General features: G+C 28.4%; 1 protein-coding gene across 2 annotated transcripts in view; it reads right to left on the reverse strand.

Moving 5' to 3' along the window:
• Nucleotides 1-6,258: 6,258 nt before the first annotated feature.
• Nucleotides 6,259-22,190, reverse strand: part of LOC129963673 (metabotropic glutamate receptor-like) — a 183,017-nt gene continuing 167,085 nt past the window's right edge. For both annotated transcript variants that reach the window (XM_056078170.1, XM_056078169.1), the window contains exons 5-6: nt 17,947-18,145; nt 6,259-9,553 (exon numbers count right to left, since the gene is read on the reverse strand). In XM_056078170.1, coding sequence (XP_055934145.1) covers nt 9,459-9,553; nt 17,947-18,145 — 294 coding nt within the window. In that variant the 3' untranslated portion in view covers nt 6,259-9,458. The remainder of the gene's footprint in view (nt 9,554-17,946; nt 18,146-22,190) is intronic.

The raw sequence follows: 22,190 nt of genomic DNA on the forward strand, positions 1-22,190 counted from the left end.
TAGTGATTTTTTTTGTCAGGTTTGAATCTTTATCGTTTACTTCTTCAAACTATAACATGCTTTACGTTGGAACATAGTATTTTTAATATCTAATTTTCGAATATTTTTCTTCAGAAAAATAAATGAATATATATATATATAATTAGTGTTAGAATAAGTTTGCTGATAACAGACGATTTTTATTTTAAAAATATTTTACGTTATATAATTCTTGAGTTGCCAAATGCTTTTACTTTCGACGATAAGTATTTTAAAAAACTTGAAAAAAACCCCATTCCAAATATGTGTTTACATCATTTTAATATGTCATTGAGGTTTAAAATGCTAAATGAAAACTATTTTTTAATTGTAATAAGGGAATATTTAAATGTAATTTTAATTTGCTACTTTTATAATCATATAAAAAAAATATTCCTTTTTAAAATCTGTGAGCTTTTAATCATATATCTAGAGCAGTTCAAGGTAATGAAAATATTAAGATATTAAAATTAATAAAAATATAAATTTAAAAGCACATTTAGAATTTTCTAAGTGTAAAAGAAGTATTTTTGGGTATGAATATATATGACTCTTATACAAACTTTTAATTTCTTTTCTAGTCTTGATGAAATTAGTTTCGGATTTCAGAGATGAAATTCTAATAATTTCTAGTTTTAATATAACTTTAAAATTATTGTAATTTTAGTTTTTCAGATATTTTGATAAAAAAAGGAAAATAAATTCTATTCTTGATCGAATTTATAATTTTTAATATTATGGCAGTGAATTCTTTTTAAATGGTTCTTTGATTAGACACGGTATTGATTTGATTACGGTATTGTTGCCAAATTTGAATATGATTTACAGCTCACCAAATTTGGCAATTGGCATTTGGGAAGTAACCCTAATGTTAGATATAATATGTAAATGTGTTTCCCGAATTCTTTATGATTTATAGCTTATGTTTTTGACTTATTTCGGATGCTCTATGGCTTATTTTGAATGCCATAAAGTTATTTATTTTCCCATCATATTTTGTTTCCATTAAATTCAAAATTTTCAGTCTTGTCTAACACAAAGATGCGGTTTCAAAAAATAGCTATGCATTTCATAGCAATAATTTAACTGCTTAGAGAGAAATATTCTGAGCAAACCAACTTGTCGTCAAAAAGAGCTAGTCTTACATATTATATCTTTTTATTTATTTTTCCTAGATTTTCATATTTCTCTTTTTTGAATCAAAATATAAATTTAAAGCGAATTCTTTGAGCAGTACCTTACAATAAAGCGTTTTGCTTTTGCAGTCCATTCTCTACCCGATATAATGAAGGCGGGAAAAAAAGTAAAGTTATCCTTAAATGTCGTATCCTTAAATGATCAATCCTTATCAGGCAAATTGGGTGAGATAAGATTACAAAAACAACATTAAAGAGAAAAAGACGAAACATCATCCCCTGGGCTTTTAATTAGTGTTGATTTTGAGGACATTTTTTTTTTCGAATTCCTTGCAGTCTTTATTCTTTTCTGTCGAAATCAGTGTCAGCATAACGTAATGAAGTTGAGAATTATGCTAATTTCCCTCGAAAAAGAATAAACGAGGAGTTGAGGAATGCTTAAATAATGAGATGGAACGCTAAAAAAAGTTCTCATTCATGTTCAAAGGATAAGCCTTGATGAAATCTTAAAAGAGAGAAAGAGAGAAAACCAGTTGGAAATTAGCTTTTACGAAGTGTTTCTATAAACTTTGAAATAATTTTTCTCTTACATTGTGTAATTTTCATACATGTTAATTTATTTTCCATACACGTTTATTGGAATATTTGTGTTTTCAGGCTTTTACAATTAGAATAGATTTTCATGAAAATAATGAAAAAAAGTTTTACGTAATTATATATATATATATATATATATATATATATATATATATATATATATATATATATAAAATATCTCTTAATCTAATTTAAATCTTAATTAATATCTTAATTTTTATCTTAATTTAACCTATATTAACTTCATTCTAAAGTGTTCTCTTATTTCTATTCTACTTTTTGTTTAATTAATTTTAACACGGGCTCTAGAAAATGAATGAATTTAGTAGGTTCTCACGTTGTGAGAGCAAATGGATAAAAATACCTAATGCCTTCAACATTCGTTTAAAGATATCTAAATTTTCCTTTCCTAAGTCAGCACGTGTCAAAGAAATGCCTATCAAATCTCAGAGTAAGATCAGTAAAGGGAAAAGTTTTGCTCTATTCTGCTCTTGAATAGCGGTATAGACTGATGGATCTCATCGCTTCTTCCTTGTACATAATATGCCTGTTGTTATGAAATAAATTGGAGTAAAAATTTCAAAAGTTTCTTCTAAAGTTTTAAAAGGGGCCATTCGGCCATGCAACTGCTAAAATATGTTTACATACTATATATGATAGAACACTGATATAACTGAATTTTTCTCGTTACAGAGATTTATTATTTTAACAGAAATAAAAAATTATATATTTTCTTCAGTTTTCGATTTGGTTATTTTTATTGAAATGTTTTATTACGCATTTTGCTAAACAAGAATACCTAAAATTCAGTCTCGTAAAATTTAATAAAGGTGATTCATTCGCAGATGTGTGACAGAAATTCAATAATTTGTATTTTCGTGCTAATTTTGGTGTACTATAAAACGGAAATAAAAAATAAGCAAATTTTATATTTATTGGAAATAAAAAAAAAAAAAACCAGTTTACTTATAAAATTCGTGGCAAACAGCTTGAAACTAAAACAACTAAATCAACAATATTACAAGATAAGAAACTGATATGATCATAAAAAAATGCTAACAAAATTATGCTTTTAGAAAAAGAAAGAAAGAAAAAAAAAAATTCCTATACAACATTCGATCAAAAGTTTTGCGCAAGTATATGTTCCTGAATGCGGCTTCCATGATTCATTATGATTCCGTTAAAGGTCACTCAGGATTTCCGTAATTATTTTTTTCCAGTTTGTCACTTTTCGTCTGTATCTTATTAAAAATCGTGTCTGTAGTATCGTAAATATAATCCTGAAATATATTTTGTACACATAGATTGGGAAAACATTTCTGTGCAATTACCGTAATTTCCTGCGTATAATCCACAGATTATCTGCTAAAAGAACATAAAAATCGTCACTGTAATCATCAATAATTTGCCGCCGCGGATTATCTGCTGATTTTTTTTTTTCGTCATTGTTAAAAGGAGTACCTTCAGATTACACACCGATGCGGATAATACGCAGGAAATTGAGGTATATTTAAAAAAGTTAAGAAACGAAGAAAATAGTAGATTCGATTTTGCAAAGATGTATGTGTTTGGAATTTATAGCTGATTTTTGTTAATATTAGTGGATCATCTTTTAACTCTTACTATAGTTTGAAAATTTTATCAGAATATATGATTTCATAGAAAATTTTAATCGTCATTCCAGTCTAAAGATATATATTTCCGTGATATACAGCAATAATTGAAACAAAATTATTTTGAATTTCGTTAGATCACTGGAGGTGGCTCTGGATGTTGACAGGGAGCGATTCAGTTTCACGGAATATTTAGTGCAAAAACATAGTCGATTCAGAGAAGAGCATGCTTAGAAATCTAAACCTAACTTCTCAAAAGTATTAAAAGACCCTGTGTACTAAATATATGTTTGCCAACTTGATATTACTGTACATGTTAGAAATCTTATTCTCATTACGCTTTTCTTCGAGTAATGATTGCTATAATTCACTAAATCACACACTTAAAACATTGCCTCATTATTACTATCTTAAAAATCTTATTTTCATTATGCTTTTGCCTCGAATAAAAATTTCAGTAATTAACTATTTCACTTAAAACCAAATAATGCTCTATAACAGTCATATTTGGTATTTCCATCTGCATTTCTATATACTGGGTTCTCTTTATTGTCTTTTAGTTTTAATTACACAGTTATATGAGATACTTTTTTTATTGCATCATACGCTTATATTAAAATCTTTTTTGAATATGCTAAAACTTTGCTGATTTGACCTTAATTTATATTGCGAACTTACCATTTCTTTTTACCCAAGCAATTGACTAATTTTGGGTGATAATGATTCATCTGTACTATGGTTCATCTAATGATAAAATTTTGATGCGTGAAATAATATATTCATCAATTCTTTTTTCTTATGAAAAAGTAGTTTTATTATTAGTGTCAAGGCAAAACAATAGTTATAGTTGTTTCATAACGATGTAAAAATTTTAAACTTTAAGTTCATATCTCTATGAAAGAATGCTTTCAAAATATTAAGAAGCAGTTTTATAATCGTTCTGCCTTCTCTGAATGTTTCTTTCTCCTACCTATTTTACGATTAATGATATTGCTGAGGATAGATAAACACTTAAACTCTTATCAACTGAATCATTCGCCGTCAATTTTAAAATTTAATCTATATTTTGGTTTCATAAATTATTTTTTAAGTTTTAAACAAGGATTAGTCTAGTAATGCCCATACTCGACAACTATCCGTCCTCTAGTCAGTTTTTATATTATTGCCAACAGAATTTATCAACAGACAATATATTCTCACGAAAAATAAATACTACTACGTTCAAAAGTTCCGAAAGTTTTATAGCATTTTTTCAACTGCAGATGATTGACACTATTTTTAAAAGAATAAGCAAAAAGTATCATGTGATTTCTAGTTCATCTGGCTCAAATATGTGCGGCACAGTTAAGTAATTCGAGATCAAACGAAGTCAAATTATACTGTGAAAAATAAAAAGATGCTGATTTTTTTTTTCATTTGAAAGGTAGTTTGTACAAAAAGAAATTTTTCTTTATCGTCGTACAGTGACTAGTTAATGTTAGTGAAATTAAATGAAACTGAAATGTTATGTTTTTGGAAACTTTGTCTTAGGCGATCCATTTCGATAATTAAACTCCATATGTGGTCCCAAATTACTTGTCAAAACATGTCATTTCATTACTTTACAATCTGTTCTTGGTACATAGGAATTCTTCTTTGGATGAAGAATTCGCTTGAGGAGCAACGATTTGCAAGTTCTGAAGATGTGCAACCAGAAGCTGGAAATATATTGTCTTGAATATTTCCAAATTCTTATGTGGAAAGATTCTGATGAAGAGCAAACCGAAGAAACTACATCAGAGTAATGCTTTTTTAAAAGAAGCCATAGAAAAATAATTTCATAAGTTTCTTGAAGAATCCCGAAGAAAAACTTACAAATCCAAAGGCACTGAAAGCTGAATTTTCATTATTTGGGGCAACGAATAAAAGAACAAAAAATTTAGATTTATTATTTTATGCCCTGAAAACTATAAAATCAAGCTCAATATCTAGTAAACAAGTATTTTCAATTTCAGGCAATATTATGTCCAAAATAAGAACAAGATTAAGCCACTGTTCAGTGAATATTTTATGTTTTTTAAAATCCTATTTTCTTAGGAGAAATTAAAATTAATGAAAATAATATAAATATTATTTTGAAATTTTTATTTCAGTTTTCGTTATTTTGAGTAAGTAATATGTATATGTAATCCTTAATTTTTTTTTATATTTTGATTTTGATATTGATTTTGCTTTTTGTTATTTTATATAAATTAAATAAAATATTTTTCCCTATTCTATTTTTTTTTTTTTTACAAAAATTCTAAAACCGTCTAAAACAGTTTTTTTTTCTGGAAATATTGAATTCGAAAACGGGTTTTTCAAAAAGTCAGTTTTTGTATAAACCCTAATTTGAACGTAGTAGCATTACGCTTATTTTAGAAATTTTTATAGTAATATTTATCATTCGACTTTTGAAAATTAATGTCCAAGGAAATTTCACAAATCGATAAATAGGGAATGAGTTTGAAAAATGAGGTTGTAATGTAAGTGACAATTAGCTTTTCGACATATACATATGTCACTAACTTGATATCCATTAAAGTGAAACTCTATAAACATTGTAATCAGTTTCTAAATTCTTTTCTTATAGGAACTTAAAAGTATTGCTAGAATTCTGTAACGTTAAAAATTATTTCATATAAATGAGACCAATGATAACATCTCGTAAATCCACAAATTTCGAACAAAGTTTCCATTTAGTTTTTATGATTTGTGCTTACAGCATAATTTGAAAGATCATTTTAAAGATAATTTACTTTACTATCTGAATTTTATTGTAAAAAAAATTATCTTTTGTAGTGTTGTATGTATTTTATTCATAAAAACTGTTATATGTAAGAAAATACAAAGTAAATAAAAAAATGCTTCTTATCTATTTATTAACATTGCCAATCAGGAAATACACATTTGAGTTTTGATAATGGAACAAAGCATGAATTTTGCATTTAAAACTCTTATTACAATTGAAACATTTCCACTGTTGGTAAAATAATAGTTACACATGAAAGAAATTACTTAAAATATTAAAAGGTGTGGTATTAATAGTGCACAATTCAGTGATTTTTTTTAATTGCAGCATCGCTCAGTGCTTAATAAAATCAAAACAGCAGGAAAACCTGTACAAAACATTTACACATTGCTTAAATAACAGAACACTATTTACAATCAATACTAGTGGCATTCTAGCACACAGGACGTTTATATTGCACTCTACTAACATATTTGTAACATAGATTTCTAAATCTAACTTATCGCGATCTACATAAAGCTTGGAAGATCCGTGAATCGCTTTACCGTGAACGGCACTGTGCTAATGGCGCCATCTGTTGTATAAAGCACGTACTGAAATAATATAAACTTTGGGATCTCTCCTCAGGGACCATGAGTAAATGAGCCCCTTTTTTATTTACAAATGGCCATTTCGAAGAGATACCCGTGTCATCTAAAAACCGTAAATAGAAGCAGATGATATTCTATGAACTCATTTGGAATCGCGACGAATAAATAAGCTTGTCAAATGAATGAAATAAAATGTATATAAATAAATAAAGCCGCTTGTAAGTGTATATATGTACTAGTCAATCTACGCTCACATGCATTGCAAACGATATAGTATAGAGATGTGCACAAAATTACCCATTGGGATCAGTTTGTACAAAAACATGCTATCACACTATAAAACTACCATTTACTAAAGTAAGCATAGATATTTAACAGCTCTAAATTTATACCTAAAACTATATTTGCTGAATAGGTTATTATTAAATATTTTTTAAAAATTGGTGACCCAATAAAAAGATTTGAAGTTAGTTATTCTTTAAATAATCTTATGATAGAAAAATGCTTTTATTTTTCGGATGATTTTCTATTAATTTAAAGTTTTAAAAATGCCAGTTCTTTAATGAGTTTTCTTGAAATGATATTCAAATGCAAAAAAAATGGAAAAATTAAGTGTATAATTTATTTTTTTAAAAATTGATGCTATGCTTGATGTAAAGATAATTCGATACATTTACATGCAATATCAGTTGGAATTACACGAGTCAATCTAGATTTAGGCAGTAATATTTCCCGCAAGCTTTTAAACACTTTTTCATTCTCATGAGATATAAAAAAGCGGATTTCAGAACTCTTACAATGTTTTCAATGAAATAATTTTAGCTTTTAAAATTCTATAATCCATACATTTTTAAAAAATAAGATCATTATTATTTATAATTCGGTCATTTCTTTAAAACCACATAAAGTGTTTAATTAATCTAAATATAGGATTAAAAATGAATTAAAGAATATATCGAATTCTTCAAATTTTAAAAGAATTTTAGCAATTTAAGAAAGTGTCAATTCGATTTTGTAATAGATTTTTGTTTATATGTTGAGTAGTTATATTATAAGAAATATGATAAGCCATTGATAATTTCAAATTTATAATAAAAATGTTATGTAATACAAATATCGTCTATTAAAAGAAATAATATAGAATTGCAGTCGAGGATAAATTCCAATATGAAACTATATATTTCAATTCGTTCGGTTATATTTGGAGGTACACGTGTTTTACTATTAATGTTTTTGTGAATGACACGTATTTACACATTTTGTTTCAAGTTTTAGAATGTTTGGAAAAATATAATGTATAATTTCAAAATCTTATAGCTACTTTATGAATGTAAACGTGCTTTGTATGAATGTTAATGTCCATGTATATGACTCGCTTTTGATGTATTGATTAAAATTTTAGAATATGTGAAAAAAATATTATAAGAATCTTTGTAATCGTGGCCAAAAACTTACGTTGTAAGTAGCTCTCCATTAGATAAAGTATATCTGTTATAAACATTACATTTGCTAAGAAGTGAATTACATGAAAACTGAAACTGAAACTGAAACCATTTGAGTAAAGACATCATTACATTCGTGTATTTCCCTTATCACATATTTGGACGTTATGAGCTACTCACTTTCAAAACGTGCTTAAACTTTTAATTGCATCATAATTTGTTATTAACAGCTTAGGAACATCGTGCTATTTTAAGCATTTGTGTGACAATCTCCTATATATATGTAAACAATTTGTGCACATCTAAATACTTCCAAATTCGCGATCAAGATATTATTGCCTTAGAAACACAAACGTATAGCTATACATGCATTAGTATATTTCTATTCTACTTTCAGTTGATATACCACGCGTCAGTTTATACATATACGTACCTAAACGACACAAATCTACGACAGTTGGGCTTGATTTTGGGAAAACTAAACACCATCTTGCGAAACGAACTGTGTTTCTACAAGTGGCATATTTCCCTATTGATACGTAACACAGAACTTTGTTATATATTATGTATACGGTACTCGTATTGTTCGAACTTGGAAACTAAGCTACTTTTTTTTAATAACAGTGACAACACACGAAACACAACAATGACGGTCTTTGGTTTAAGGGAAGCCCGAGTATTATGGAAAAAAGTGCGAACACACGCTACAATATATTTTTTTAGCGATACTTATCCTCAGCTTTGTTCAGCAGTTGCTCATACTTTGTACAACTTGTATAGTCCGTTGGCAGCCATAATTGCAATCTAAATGATATGATTAGTGTCGACTTTCCGATTCATAGTTCCCCAAAAAAATAGTAAAATAATGTCATCAGGAAGTCTGTTTTTTTAAAATTTCAAAATACCATGCTCAGAAACCCCACATTTTGCTATGTACATCGACGAACTGCTCATGGTGCTCATCACTTTTGTAAAAATTCTATGTACAAGTCAAAGCCTACATAGCAAATATGTTTGGTTTTTTTTTCTTACACATTATATTACAGTTATATATTAATCATTTTAGTTGAGTTCAGCATTTCATAAAGCATTGCTAACTTATTCCTCTAAGTCTTTTGATCGCTTGCTCCAGCACTTGCTTGGTTTGTGTCAACAAGCCAACAGTTCCTCGAGTCCGGTGATTAGTTTCGAGTCCTTTGCTTGTGCTATCAAAGCCTTGAAAGTTCTTTTGGGTAAGTAAGTTAATGTATCAAAAAAATGAAAGAAATGGTAGTCGTCTGACAGTTAGATCATCACAGAGACGCGAGGCTGTCTTTGTCAGTTTCGGTAGTCTGTTCCCTAGAAGGAGTCATGTGAACACTTAGTTTCACTTGTTCCACAGTTGTTCCTGTAAAGAGAGAAAAGAAAGGTCGTTTTTAGTTCTTTATTCTTTATCTCTATCTCTACTAATGATAAAAGAGAATATGCGTGTTTATGTACGAGTTACATTGAAGTAAGTTGCATCATTTATTGCAGCCTGCAACTGAAAACTAAGAAGAAGAATATGTTTTATGCCCATATTCATATTTCAAGGAACGTGAAGAACAATTACAAATCCTTTTATCATCAAAGAAATTTAAGAATATGTAGAGCACAGTAAGTTTATTCACGTATTAATAAAGATCTTATCATATCTATGGAAATTATTGTAACAGTTGACTGGGCATCATCGATGTGTGGTGAATAGTATATATGCCAGTTAACAACCACACTACACGATCATATGCTTTTTTATACTGGTTATGTTACTGGATTGCGAACCATAAGGTACCAGGTTCTATCCTAGCGCATCACACATACCGCTAAAAATGAAATGCTAGAGCGTCAATATTAATTGGAGACACTAAACAGAAGATTGTCATAATTAGAACCAATAATTACCATCAATCAATTTGAATGACTGAAAAGCAGGACAGAATACCATTGGAATACAAAGATCATTTATTTATCTCAGAAATATTCGAAATCGCTACTGCTAATAATAAAGGAGGATATATGGGTGTGTGCGTATATTAATATCTGCCATTGAGGATAAATCTTCGACAAAATAGAGTTACCGTTTGGCCTAAACTTATCAATTTTGATACAAATATACTTTGAAAGAATTTGAATTTTTATTTTGGAGAGATATTTTTTAAATTTTAATTATATAATTCTGCGATAATTCCTGAAAGCATTTATTTTCTCAAAATTACTGCAATTTAAAATTCAAAAAATGCTTTTTTATTGATATCAATTCTAATAATTATTAATAATTATTTTAATAATTTTCTGGCTAGTTTTTTTTAATGAATTTTGGCCATTTTTTAAGTTTTACTTAATTTTCTACAAAAGAGGTTATCCTTGAAGTGAGATTCAAATAGTTTTATTGTTTCAACAGATTTTAAATAATATTTTCTTCACTGGTTGAAATCTTAAGAAAGATCCTGCTTCTTATTTTTACAAGTAATATGTATTAGAAAGTGAAGTTACTGTATTTCAAAAGACGAGTTACAATTAGAAGGCAGATTATCAGTTTAATGGCATTATAGAATTTGGCTTAATTAAGAAGACGCATTTTTATAATAAAAAGAACAAGTATAAGACTATTAAAATAAGAAGATCCTATATCTATAACAATTTTATGCTTAAAAGTACATTTTCTTATTGGAATTATGAACAAAATAAAAGTTTTGCATTGAAGTTTTGATTGAAATTAAACACAAACAATATTAGTGGGATCCAACTGGTGACTAAAGACATATATTGAAAACTTTGAATCAATTTCTTCCCTAGTTACCATAAAATAATACCACCACTTTGGAATAAAAATTTAGTCAAAAATATAATTAAATTGTAGTTACATTTTGAAAGTGTTAAAGTTGTGTATTGCTAACAAAAATACTTTAGAACATTTAGAAAGAAGTAAAAAAAATGATTACAAAATTTCGATCTATAAAACTATAAAACATTTCGATTTAAATAAAAATATATAGTAAGAATAGCAATAGGAATCGAAATCAATGTGAAAATTATTATTGTTGGTTTATTGTTAGTACCAGAATTGTCTCTTCAATTAGAATCTTTGTAATTAAATTCTCAATTACGACTGATAAAAAAAAAGAGATAAAAAAACACAAAAAGCAAAGAAAAAAAAACTAAAATTTAAGATGAGAAGAAAAAGTATTTGCTCATTAAAAGCTTCGGGTTTGCGAACGTTAGACTTAATGGCAACGTTTGAAGAAAATAAACATGGCTTTTATCTCGTTTAAAACGTTTTCAAATAAATCTTAGGCGTTTCCCAACACTTTCCTTCTCGCTCCAAAGATTGCAGAATGCGATGGAAATGAGACAGAAAGGAACAAAAACAAATAAAAGAAGTTTCCTTAGTTATTGGTTTGCAGTCTCTGTTTAACGGAAATGTTCTTTGACGCTGCCATGATTACCATATGTAATATATTCACTTATTATTCTTTTTCAGAGTGAGGCGAATTTTAGCAAATGCCAACGAGTTTTATTCCGAAAAATTTTTTTTTTCTTCCATCGATATAAAACTGTGGTGAAAATACTTTATCGAAAAATTCTATTTAATTTCTTGCCCACAGGATATGGTTTTTAAAAATTATGTCAGAATCCTGTTTTCCTAATTTATTAAAGTGCAGAGCGATATGAAAAATAGTTCACTAACTTTTAGCGTCTATTCGGTCTAGATTCTCGTTTGATTAGAGCCTTTTATTTTTTTATTAATGAAGAATATTGAACGCATTATAATTTCCAAAAAATTTGAATTTGATATCTTGATAAATCTCCACGCCTCAAACCTCATTGAGTTCAAAAGTCATATTTTTAGCATTATGTTTGTCTGTCGGATGAGGACGATAACTCCAAAAGCCTGCTTCGAGCTAGACTGATGAAATTTAGTATATGGACTTCAGAGCAAATTTCTGCCAAATTTGGAAAGCAATCCATTGAGAGAAAGTCTACCTGTTTGATCTTTCGAGTACAAATGAACTCGATAAATACAATAAGAGCTACATAGATAAAATTTGCTACACAGGTGTTCCGTCTCAGAGACGCCTTTCTCCTATTCCAGCTGTAGTCACGAGGAATCCAGCGCATGCGCAGTTTCTGTTGAACTTTGATACGTTTCTTTTTTATATACTCAGCTATTACAGAATTTGTGATGTCCAATTAGAGATGGAACGTAGAATGATGTATCTTTGTGTTCGTGTTCGTCAATAAATGTTATTCTATGTTTTATGATAGAGAATCATTGAAAGCTAGACATATATTTTAGATGTAGATCCTAAATAATTAAAACCACATAATAGAATTAGAATGGCGCGATTACTTTTAGATTTATTTGATGAAAGTTCTGGCACCATATACATCAATCAACAGGCTTGGACTCTAAAATGCAGATTCTTGTTATATCTTGAACTATTTTTGTCAAAGAGATAACCGTCTGTCTGTCTGTACTTTCGCATGCAATTAAATGCAATTATTAAATCAATGAAATTCGATATGTGATTTTACGATAACAACTGTAGTTCTGTCAAATTGTGTTTTCAGTCGGTCTGTAAAAAGATATCCAAACTATATATTCTCACAATAGATTCAGTAAAACTGCTAGATTCACATTGCAGGCCTATAATCCGTAGCGATTGTTCGCCATACTATGCAAGGTTTTCACGGCCTCTTATTCAAGGTTCATAATTTTATGTGAGAGTGGGATTCAGATCTTATCTTTATTGGTGAATATGCAAGAATGTTAAGGGGACTATGGCTTTTTTTAGCATTTGAAAAATATTTTCAAATCTTTTTTTCGAAATTGAAGTCTGTGTGTTAGAAGTTAGCTATTTACAGAAAATTAATGTAAATGTATTGGTACATAATAATGACTTGAATTGAAAAAAGATGTCTTATTAATTAGTCGTTTCCATTATTTAAAAACCTAACGATTGGAAAATTGAAGTAAATTTACTGGAAAATAAATGTCTTTGAGTTTTTATCCTTGATAAATTAGTTTTTTTTTCAATTTAATAAGATTTTCCAAAATTTCAATGTAAGAACATTTCCTATAAAATATTTATACAGAAATAGAATGTAAATCTTTTAAAACGGACAATTTATTTTCATGTGGTTATCTAAATTATATTTCTTTACTAAGTTCTAAAATAATAATTCGTCACACATATCTAAGATTTATTTATGTCAGAATTTTAATTAATCTTATCATCAGTATTTTATCTTTTGGTATGAAGTAAGATTTTGATGAAATTATGAGATATTTGATGATGATTTGATTTGATGAAGGCATCTGATGATATTTTATTGATTTTTCTAATTTATCGTTTTAAAACTATGAATTATTTATTACGAGCTATTTTTTTAATTTGCTGAAATTTTTTTGGCAACCATTAGGTACTGCGGGAATATTGTTTGCATTCAATTTCATTGGATTCTTTATTATTATTAGAAACTGAGATATACAAAGGATATTTCACTGAAAGTACGTAAGTAAACAAGAAATATATAATAAAATAAACAAAGAAAATTTTGCCTGTTTTTATTTATTAGAAAATATTTGTTTCATATCATGAGAATAAGAATTGGAGAAAGATTTATAACTATTTAAGGATTTCAATTATTAAGCAACTCGAAGTAAATTTTTTTAAATAAGCTATAATTTTTTGAAAAAAATTCCATTAATGAATTACGTAAGCAATTATCATAGAATTATATTTATTAATTATCATCCTAAAAATGTCTCATTTGTTATAGATTAGAATAACTTTTATACAAATAATTTTCTTCATATTTTACAAAATTTTATTTATTACTAACATATAATTACTTATTTTGATCAATCAGATAAATTATGAGCATATAAAAATTTAAGAAAAAATGTGCTGCTATATATTATTCATTCACTTAAACTAATTATTTATTTAAACTATTTTTTAATTTGTTCAAAATTATCGTTAAAATTATTTTTAATAATTTATGATTATTTTATTCTATTTATATTATATATTTTTTAAATATTATTTCTAACTATATTTTATAATTTAAAATGTTAATTTTTTCTAAAATTTTTAGTTAAAAAATTATCGCTTCTTTTTGTGATGATTTAAGCAATTACTCAATCATAATTTGTATTAGTTTTCTTGTTTCTATCCAGTTTATTCTTATTAGAAACTTTGGATCAATGGCTTCGACATTTGCTTCGACAGTCAAATTCTCTTGCATATGGACATTGAAATGAATATATAAGGAACAAAATGACTTCTCTCATCTTCCGTTGAAAGGATAAATCATTTCTCAATTTGAATTGTTTTTTTTTCTTCAGTACTTTCTTTTTCAGCATTATTGAATTTCTGAAATCCAAACATTTCCAAAAGCGAAGTTTAACGGTTCAGAATTATATTGAAAAGAATTGGCGTTTAAATTCTTTTTTTAGGCCCGTAAGGTTCACGGAATACAAAGTATTGGAAATTTACTTGAAGAACATTTTTCAACTGGAAAAAAAAATATGTTTGCATTTTTTTTATCTGTTCTTTTCTTGCACAATATATTATCCTTTAACGATAAAACATGAATGTTTCTCAGTTCATAGATTCTATTGGATTTCTCAGCCATACTGCAGTTTTCAAAACCATAAAAAAGAATAAAATTCAAAAAATAAACTCCACTTTGGAGTGCTTTAGTGGAACTATTAGATTTATTCATGGTTTTCTTATTTTTCTTGAAAAAAAAAAAAGATGGAACTATATATATTTAAAAAAAGCTGAAAAGCTGAACTTCTTACAAAAATGTTTGCTGTCTCAGCTTCATATATACGTTGTAGTTGTACTTAGTTTTGCCATTTTTATACCATTGAATTAACAAAAATTGTCATTTTAATTTATTGAAAACTACTATTTATTGGCAGGTGTTTAAAGCTTCTAATATAGCAGTTAGTATTTAGAAGAAAAAACTAAGTGAAATTCCCTTCAACTTATGGCAAAAATGAAACTCTATCTTAAATTAAATAAAAGATTGTTTCTTTAACGAAAATTTTTTATTTATTCAATTTGCAAGCAAAATTAAATCAAAATGCTTACCTTGGTAGAAATGCGACTATATTTCATATATACATTCATTAATTATTTTAACTTAATTTGTTTTGCGTTATGCTTGTAAAGAATGAAATATTATTCCATTTTTTACTTTCTGATATTCTTAAGTTTCGAAACTACTCATATTAATGAATTTTAATGTATTTAAGATGAAAAGACGTCATTTTATAATTTTAGAAATTAATTATCAGTTATCGGTTTATTTAACCAAAATTTAATTTCATACTCGTTGCGACGTCTGTAGCGCATTTGGTAAAGTTATTTCACGAATTCTTAATATTTATGATAATGATTTTTTAAAAAAGAAATAAAATTGCGAACATAATTAAAATAAAAAAAAAAACTTCTTCTTAATACACAAATAAAAATGTGCTTCCAAAACATATTTGCATTAAATTTGTTATATTAATGAAACCAAAGATTTTTTCCCTTTAAAATAATAAAATTTTTAAATGATATATGAAATGTTTTTTTAAGAATATCTTTTGGTACTTTTCCTCTGTGAGGCAGAAATATCTCTGTTCCAGTTCTCTTAACTTCTTGAAATTTCAAATGCAGTCGTGTTTTATTCTAAAAAATAAAGTTGAGTTTTAAAATTACTTACTTATAGATTTCTTTCATTATCCAAAGTTCTAATGTAAAATATTTTGGGCAACCAATAAATTTAGTATCAGCGATTTGTATAAATTTAACGAGGAATTTAATATGATTAAAGAGAAAAAGCCGTAGTAGTAGAAAGCTCCAGGGGACTACTTAATTTTACCATGAAAATGGAGATTAACTGCATAAATGTTTCTTCAATAATTTTTTTTATTAATGGGAAAACTAATTTGTGCGTTAGAGGAGTATGAGAATGTTTTTTCAAAATCACTAAGTAACTCTATATAAATTAATCATTAAGGAATCCTTTTTTATAGGTTTGCCAAAGCTTACTTTTGGATTGAATTGCTTTGGTAAATTCCTAGCATATTTTAAATGTAGTTGAAAAAACTGAAAATATAATTTGAAACTCCAATATGAATTTAAAAATAATACTTACAATATATTTAATAATTTTGAAGCGACGTTTAATTGGATTTGACGCATTTCCCTCTAAATAGACAAATAAATTTAATAAAAACTGAAATAGTATAAATGCCAAATTGCGAATAAATATGGAATATAATCATCCACCTTTTTGCTAGGAAAATGTTATTTTGCGTTATTTACATAATTTTTTTTGGTCCTTAGTAAATGCTTTTCATATTAATTCACATTGTTTACATTTAAAAACGTAAATATCTTAAAATTGTTTTTTAATTAAAAAAGTGAAAAATTAAAAAAAGTTTAGAAATTCTAGTTTAATGGATTTTCAAAATTATGAAACTGCTTTTTATAGAGGAAATTTTATGCTTTATATACGGCTGTTAACTAATTTTTAGTTAGAAAAGAAAATTGATTACAACATATTTAAGTCCAAAATAATTTCATGTTCTACAAGATAAATAAAAATTTGAATTTGTGAAAGCTGTTAGTATTAAAATGTACTAAATCTTCATTGCCTTTCCCCTTTCATCATCATTTGATATTTTACACTTTTACTTACTTCTTGCATCTTGAATGATGAGTAAGAAAAATTCTCTTGTTTAGAAGATCATTTTTTTTCGCTGAAAAGAAATAATTTTATAGCAATGATTTGTTTTTAGTTATTTTTTTTTTATTTATTTGAAATAAACACACTACAGTGACTGACTCTATTTACAGAGGGCATTAATTAAAAACAATAAGGAATGAAGTAAATTAAAACACTATTAGAAAAAGGAACAGTAAAGAATAAAGAATTGCAAAGCTTCAAACCATCTATAAATAAAAAAAATGCAAACAACAAGCAAGGGTCAAAAAGTAAAGCATACGCAAGAACAATGCAAAGGCAAAACAATGAGTACACATAAATATTACAATATGTATAGTTAAAAATAATGTGTAGTCAAGAATTAAAAAAAATAATATAAATAAAAATGAAATAAGGTCAAGTAGATAAAAGTTGAAAATAAGTCACTTTTAAAAACGCTTGTAGTCGTATGATGAATGTCAAGTTCTCAGAGATCTTAAAAGTCTTATAAAATTTATACGGAGAGAACCGTTTAATATAGTTAAATTTAGAATAAACATTAGGAAAAGCTCCTTCTTAAAGATTTGAGAGGCATAATGGTAAGATCTTTAAGACTGGTTTTGAGTTTCATATTTGATTTTGAGTTTCTAGGTTCAGAAGTCTCGAATATATTTGTCTTGGGGCAATTTCATTTGTTGTCTAATCAGATCTAAAAGTGAAAAAGGAATCAATTTCATCGACAGGATTGTAACAGATCAATACCGATGTCGCCACCATGGCATCATCTCTCCAGATGGAGACGTCACATCGGACATGCTCCTGACTTTTACAAAGTGATGAGAGAGAACGCAGCTCAGCCGTAACTTGGGATCATTTCCCTCCCTTTCTTTATCTAGCGGGATTAGTTCTGCTCCATCCAGTGGAAACAATTCCTTTCTTTTCTTGCGCGGGGCTTACTGGACCGAGAGGGGGGACCGCTTCATTATGGACCGAGTCCAAACTGAATTAGCCCTCCCTTGTGTGCCCTAACTACGTAAGAAAAGCTCTCACCTTTTCCATTGCCTTGATTGACGGAGGTCCCGCAGGTGCTGCTAGTTGGTGCTCTTTTGTAGGTGGCGCTGTTCATGGTTAGTTTCCGAACGTTCTTGTCGGGGTGGAAGATGATGATGTAGACTTTGGGAGAGAAGAGACAGAAGAGGGCCACGTACGCACTCAGAGAGGTCGACACGCACAGTGTCGTGATCTGCACCTATGAAAAGAGAAAGATACGTGGTTACCTTTAATGATTTTGAAGTACATGTAAGTGGTTAATATAAACCCAAAGAAATAAAAACATACCACATTTAGTAGTAGAGATGAAAAAACGAACATGCGTACGTACATTTTGATACACATCATCATCATCCTTAATAGGAATTTGGGTTAGCAAATGAGATGGTTTGATCGTTAATCATATATTCATTGTTTTACATTGTAAATATTCATTTAATGGCTGTAAATTAAAAATTTATCATGTTTATGTAAAGTTTACAATATATTGAATTTACTATTATCTAAAATTATAATTGGATTACCTTTGTATCAGAGAAGTCACGTCCAGATCAAACGCTAATTCCCTCACCCCCATCCCAACCCAGATAATAATAAAGAATTCGTACGTTTCCAGTTTACAAAGGACACATATAAATTTAACTTTTCTGAAATAGAAAATATCTTTTCAAAATAAAATAAATATTCTTACTTCCGCTCAGGGTGAAACAAGTTTCACATGCCGGATACTGCAAATTTTTTGTTACGAAACTCACTGAACGCTAGGAAATGATCTATATGTTTTCCACGAAGAATATGCGATGATATAATAACAAAATGAAAAGTGTGCATAAGCATATAATGCAAAATTGAATTGGGGATGTTCACAAATTGAAACTTCTGGCACTATAGCAGGTGGAAGTGACTTGATAAGCATTCGGCGCTTGTTCTGATTATCAAAAGAGGGATATGTTTTATTTAGAGACTTCTCAGAACCAGTCATCCATATATGCTTCATATAGGAGACAAATATATGCTATCTCTGTAATATGGCATTCAGATCTACCATTCTGACTGTAGAGAAATAATTTCGTGCTGTAGTTGGGGCATAGATTTCTAATTCTCTATCTAAGATTGCCGAAAAATGTGGTTTCGAACTCATCATTTTAAGATTTATTATTATTATGTAATTGAGAGACTTAAGAGTTTGAAACAAGCGTTCTAGTCTAGAAAAGATATTATCATTATTTTATTTATTTATTTTTTTTGCGGGGGGATGATCAATGATGAATGCTGTGATTAGAGAAAAATTACGTTTTATTTTTGCTAATAAGGAAATATCCCAAGGCAAGATTGTTTTCGTAGATTTAATTATAATATATAAAAATTAATTACAGTATTGAAAGAATAAATATATTAGTAAAATTTTAATATTAATTCAGAAAAGTAATATTTATTTTTCTTTATTACTGAGCTCTAGTTACTATTTATTTTTCTATTTATACTTCATGGAATCAAGCCAAGTGAATCGTAAATTTCTTGCTTTTGTTCCTATCTCTGTGGGTTTTTTTTAATTTAAAAAAAATGTTCGCAAACACTTGCTACGAATATGTAAGCTGATCTTTATACGTATCTTTATTTAACTAACATTACAATTATATAAAATTTTGCAATCAGTAAACTTTTATTAGTAATATACAGTCGTTGTCTCTATGTATATCTATATTTAGCTAAAATCCTAATTATCTGAAGTTCTAAATAAGGTTTGTAAATTCAAGGGGTGTTCAAAGGAAAAGGTACGAAACGACACTGTGGGTATAAATAAAGAACTTTATTCAAAGTAGATACCATATGCCTGAGCACAACGATCCCATTGATTAACGAGCCGAAGGATTCCTTGTTCCCAGAATTCCTGTGGCCGTGACGAGACCCAGTCCACAGCGTCCTTGAGTTCGCCGTTCGAGTTGAAGCGCTTCCCTTTCAGATGTTTTTTCAGGGGACCAAAGACATGAAAATATCATGGTGACATGTCCAGGCTGTAGGGCGGATGGTCGAGCTGCTCCCACTTGAACTTGGCCAGTTCCACGTGTGTGACCCTGGAGAGATTTGGAAGCGTGTTATCATGGAGCAGAACCAAACCCTTCGTGAGTAGCTCCGGTCTTTTGTTCTTCATGGACTTGCATAGTCTTCGGATTGTCTCCTCAATCATCCAATTTTGCAATGTGAACGCCATCCTGTCTTCACATGCATTGCCACGTCAATTAGACGGCGCTCTTTATAAGAGCCTATGCGCTCTCCAGCGCTTGTGGGCGTCCGAGCATGCTCTGTTCTGCACCGGAGATTCCAATCGCATCCCTACATGTCTTGCTATGTTCTCCCATAGCGGCATAGGTAAATATGTTAACGTTTACGTTGCTACGACGTTTCGTACCTTTTCATTTGAACACTTCTTGTACTTCTACAACTAATATGTAGGTATTAATATTAAGCTTTTATTCATTTAATGTGCTATGATTAATCACTCTTTAAAAATGATCTGTTTGTATAAATAGAAATGGTAATAAATTATTAAGAAGAGAAATGCTGATATTTTCACTAAACAGAAATTTAAAAATTAGATAATGGGTTAACAATATTCGATTACAAATGGCGCAGCTGATGTTGCAGAACAAGATTTTAATAAGAATTGCTATAGGGCCAGGAAAGGCGTTTGGAAACAAATAATAATTGGCCCAGTGAGCTGGAAAGCATATGACTTCTTTAAGGTACTCTAGAGGACGACAAACTATGCTTTCAAACTACAGTTTCCAGCTTTATTTTTTAATTGTTTGTTTAATTTGGTTTTTTATCATTAATGCATATTAAAATACTGTTTCTCAGTAAAAGCGATTTTTTCCTCAAAAAAGTCAGTCAATAAAGCGATAATAAGAAATGGACGTATTTTTCACAAATAATTATTAAAAATTCCCCACTAAATCATCAATGAATAATTCTTTAAAATATCAGATATTTTTTGACTCGACTTATTAAGAAAGTTCAGTATAATTTATTCATCATCAGAAAAAAATATCAGCATACATAGCAATTATTTTGAACTTAATTTTTTGTTAAATAGAGTGACAGAAATACGAAAGATTTTTTTGTTTATTATTAAAACACAAAAATATAGCTTTATGCTTTTAAAAAAATTAGTTATTTTTTTGCTATATTTTTGATTTACAGTGAGAAGGTTTGTAAAGAAATGTTAATGCAATTATCGTTTTTGATTTCCATTTAAATCTTAATTTTTAATTTAAGATTTAAATTAAAAATTAATTTTTCAATTATTTTTCATAGTTTCTTTTATATGTAGTATTAGCAGAAAGTAAGTTTTTCACTTTAGAGGGCCTGGAATGCATTTTGTTGGTCCATATGAGATAAAAATTGAATAACAGATGATTCAAATTTTGCTCTTGATATATATTAACATTGTGCCACCCGGTGATATCATGTTAGTGTCATGCGAAAAATATCGGGCAAATGACGATGTCCCACATTGGTATTACGCAAATTTTATTTATTTTATAATTTTAAATTATTTTATTTTAATTATTTTCTACTAACTAACTATTATTTATATTATAAAAAGTTATTAATATTTTACTAAGTTAATTATTTATTTAATGAAAATGAAAATTATGATCTTCCGAAAACCTCGCAAAATCGCCAGCAACAGAAGTCCTACCGCCACCAAACAAAAGAACTAGAATCAGACGTGTAGACGACATTTTGTAAAATGAAAGATTTCAGCAGAAAAATCTGCCAACAATGGGCTTTGTAATACGCATAAAACATGTAAGATGCTTTATAAATGTTAAATAAAATTAAAAAGAATTTTAAAACTTTTCAGTATATCCACCTTCATGTTCAACAACGTGCTCTCGCCGGATTATATTTTCCTCAGCTGACCTATGTAAGTCTGCCGGAAGTCTGCATAGAAGATGGCACCGAATGCTATTCTTCAGATCTGACATAATATACTGGTTTTTACGGTAGATATTGACTTTCAATAAACCTCACTTTCAAGAGTCGCAAATGTGAAATGATATCTTTAATATGATGTGAATATGGTGTATGATGTATTATAAGTGATGTGAAATGATGTCTTTTCAATTGCATTGCACGACTACGAATGTAAGGAAGTGCGTTATCTGTCACGAAAATGATGTCTTGAAGGCATCCAAGCTAATGAACGAGTTTGAATTCCATTTACTGTTATATTTCAA

This window comes from Argiope bruennichi, chromosome 3 (assembly GCF_947563725.1).
Source record: "Argiope bruennichi chromosome 3, qqArgBrue1.1, whole genome shotgun sequence".
Classification (NCBI taxonomy): domain Eukaryota; kingdom Metazoa; phylum Arthropoda; class Arachnida; order Araneae; family Araneidae; genus Argiope; species Argiope bruennichi.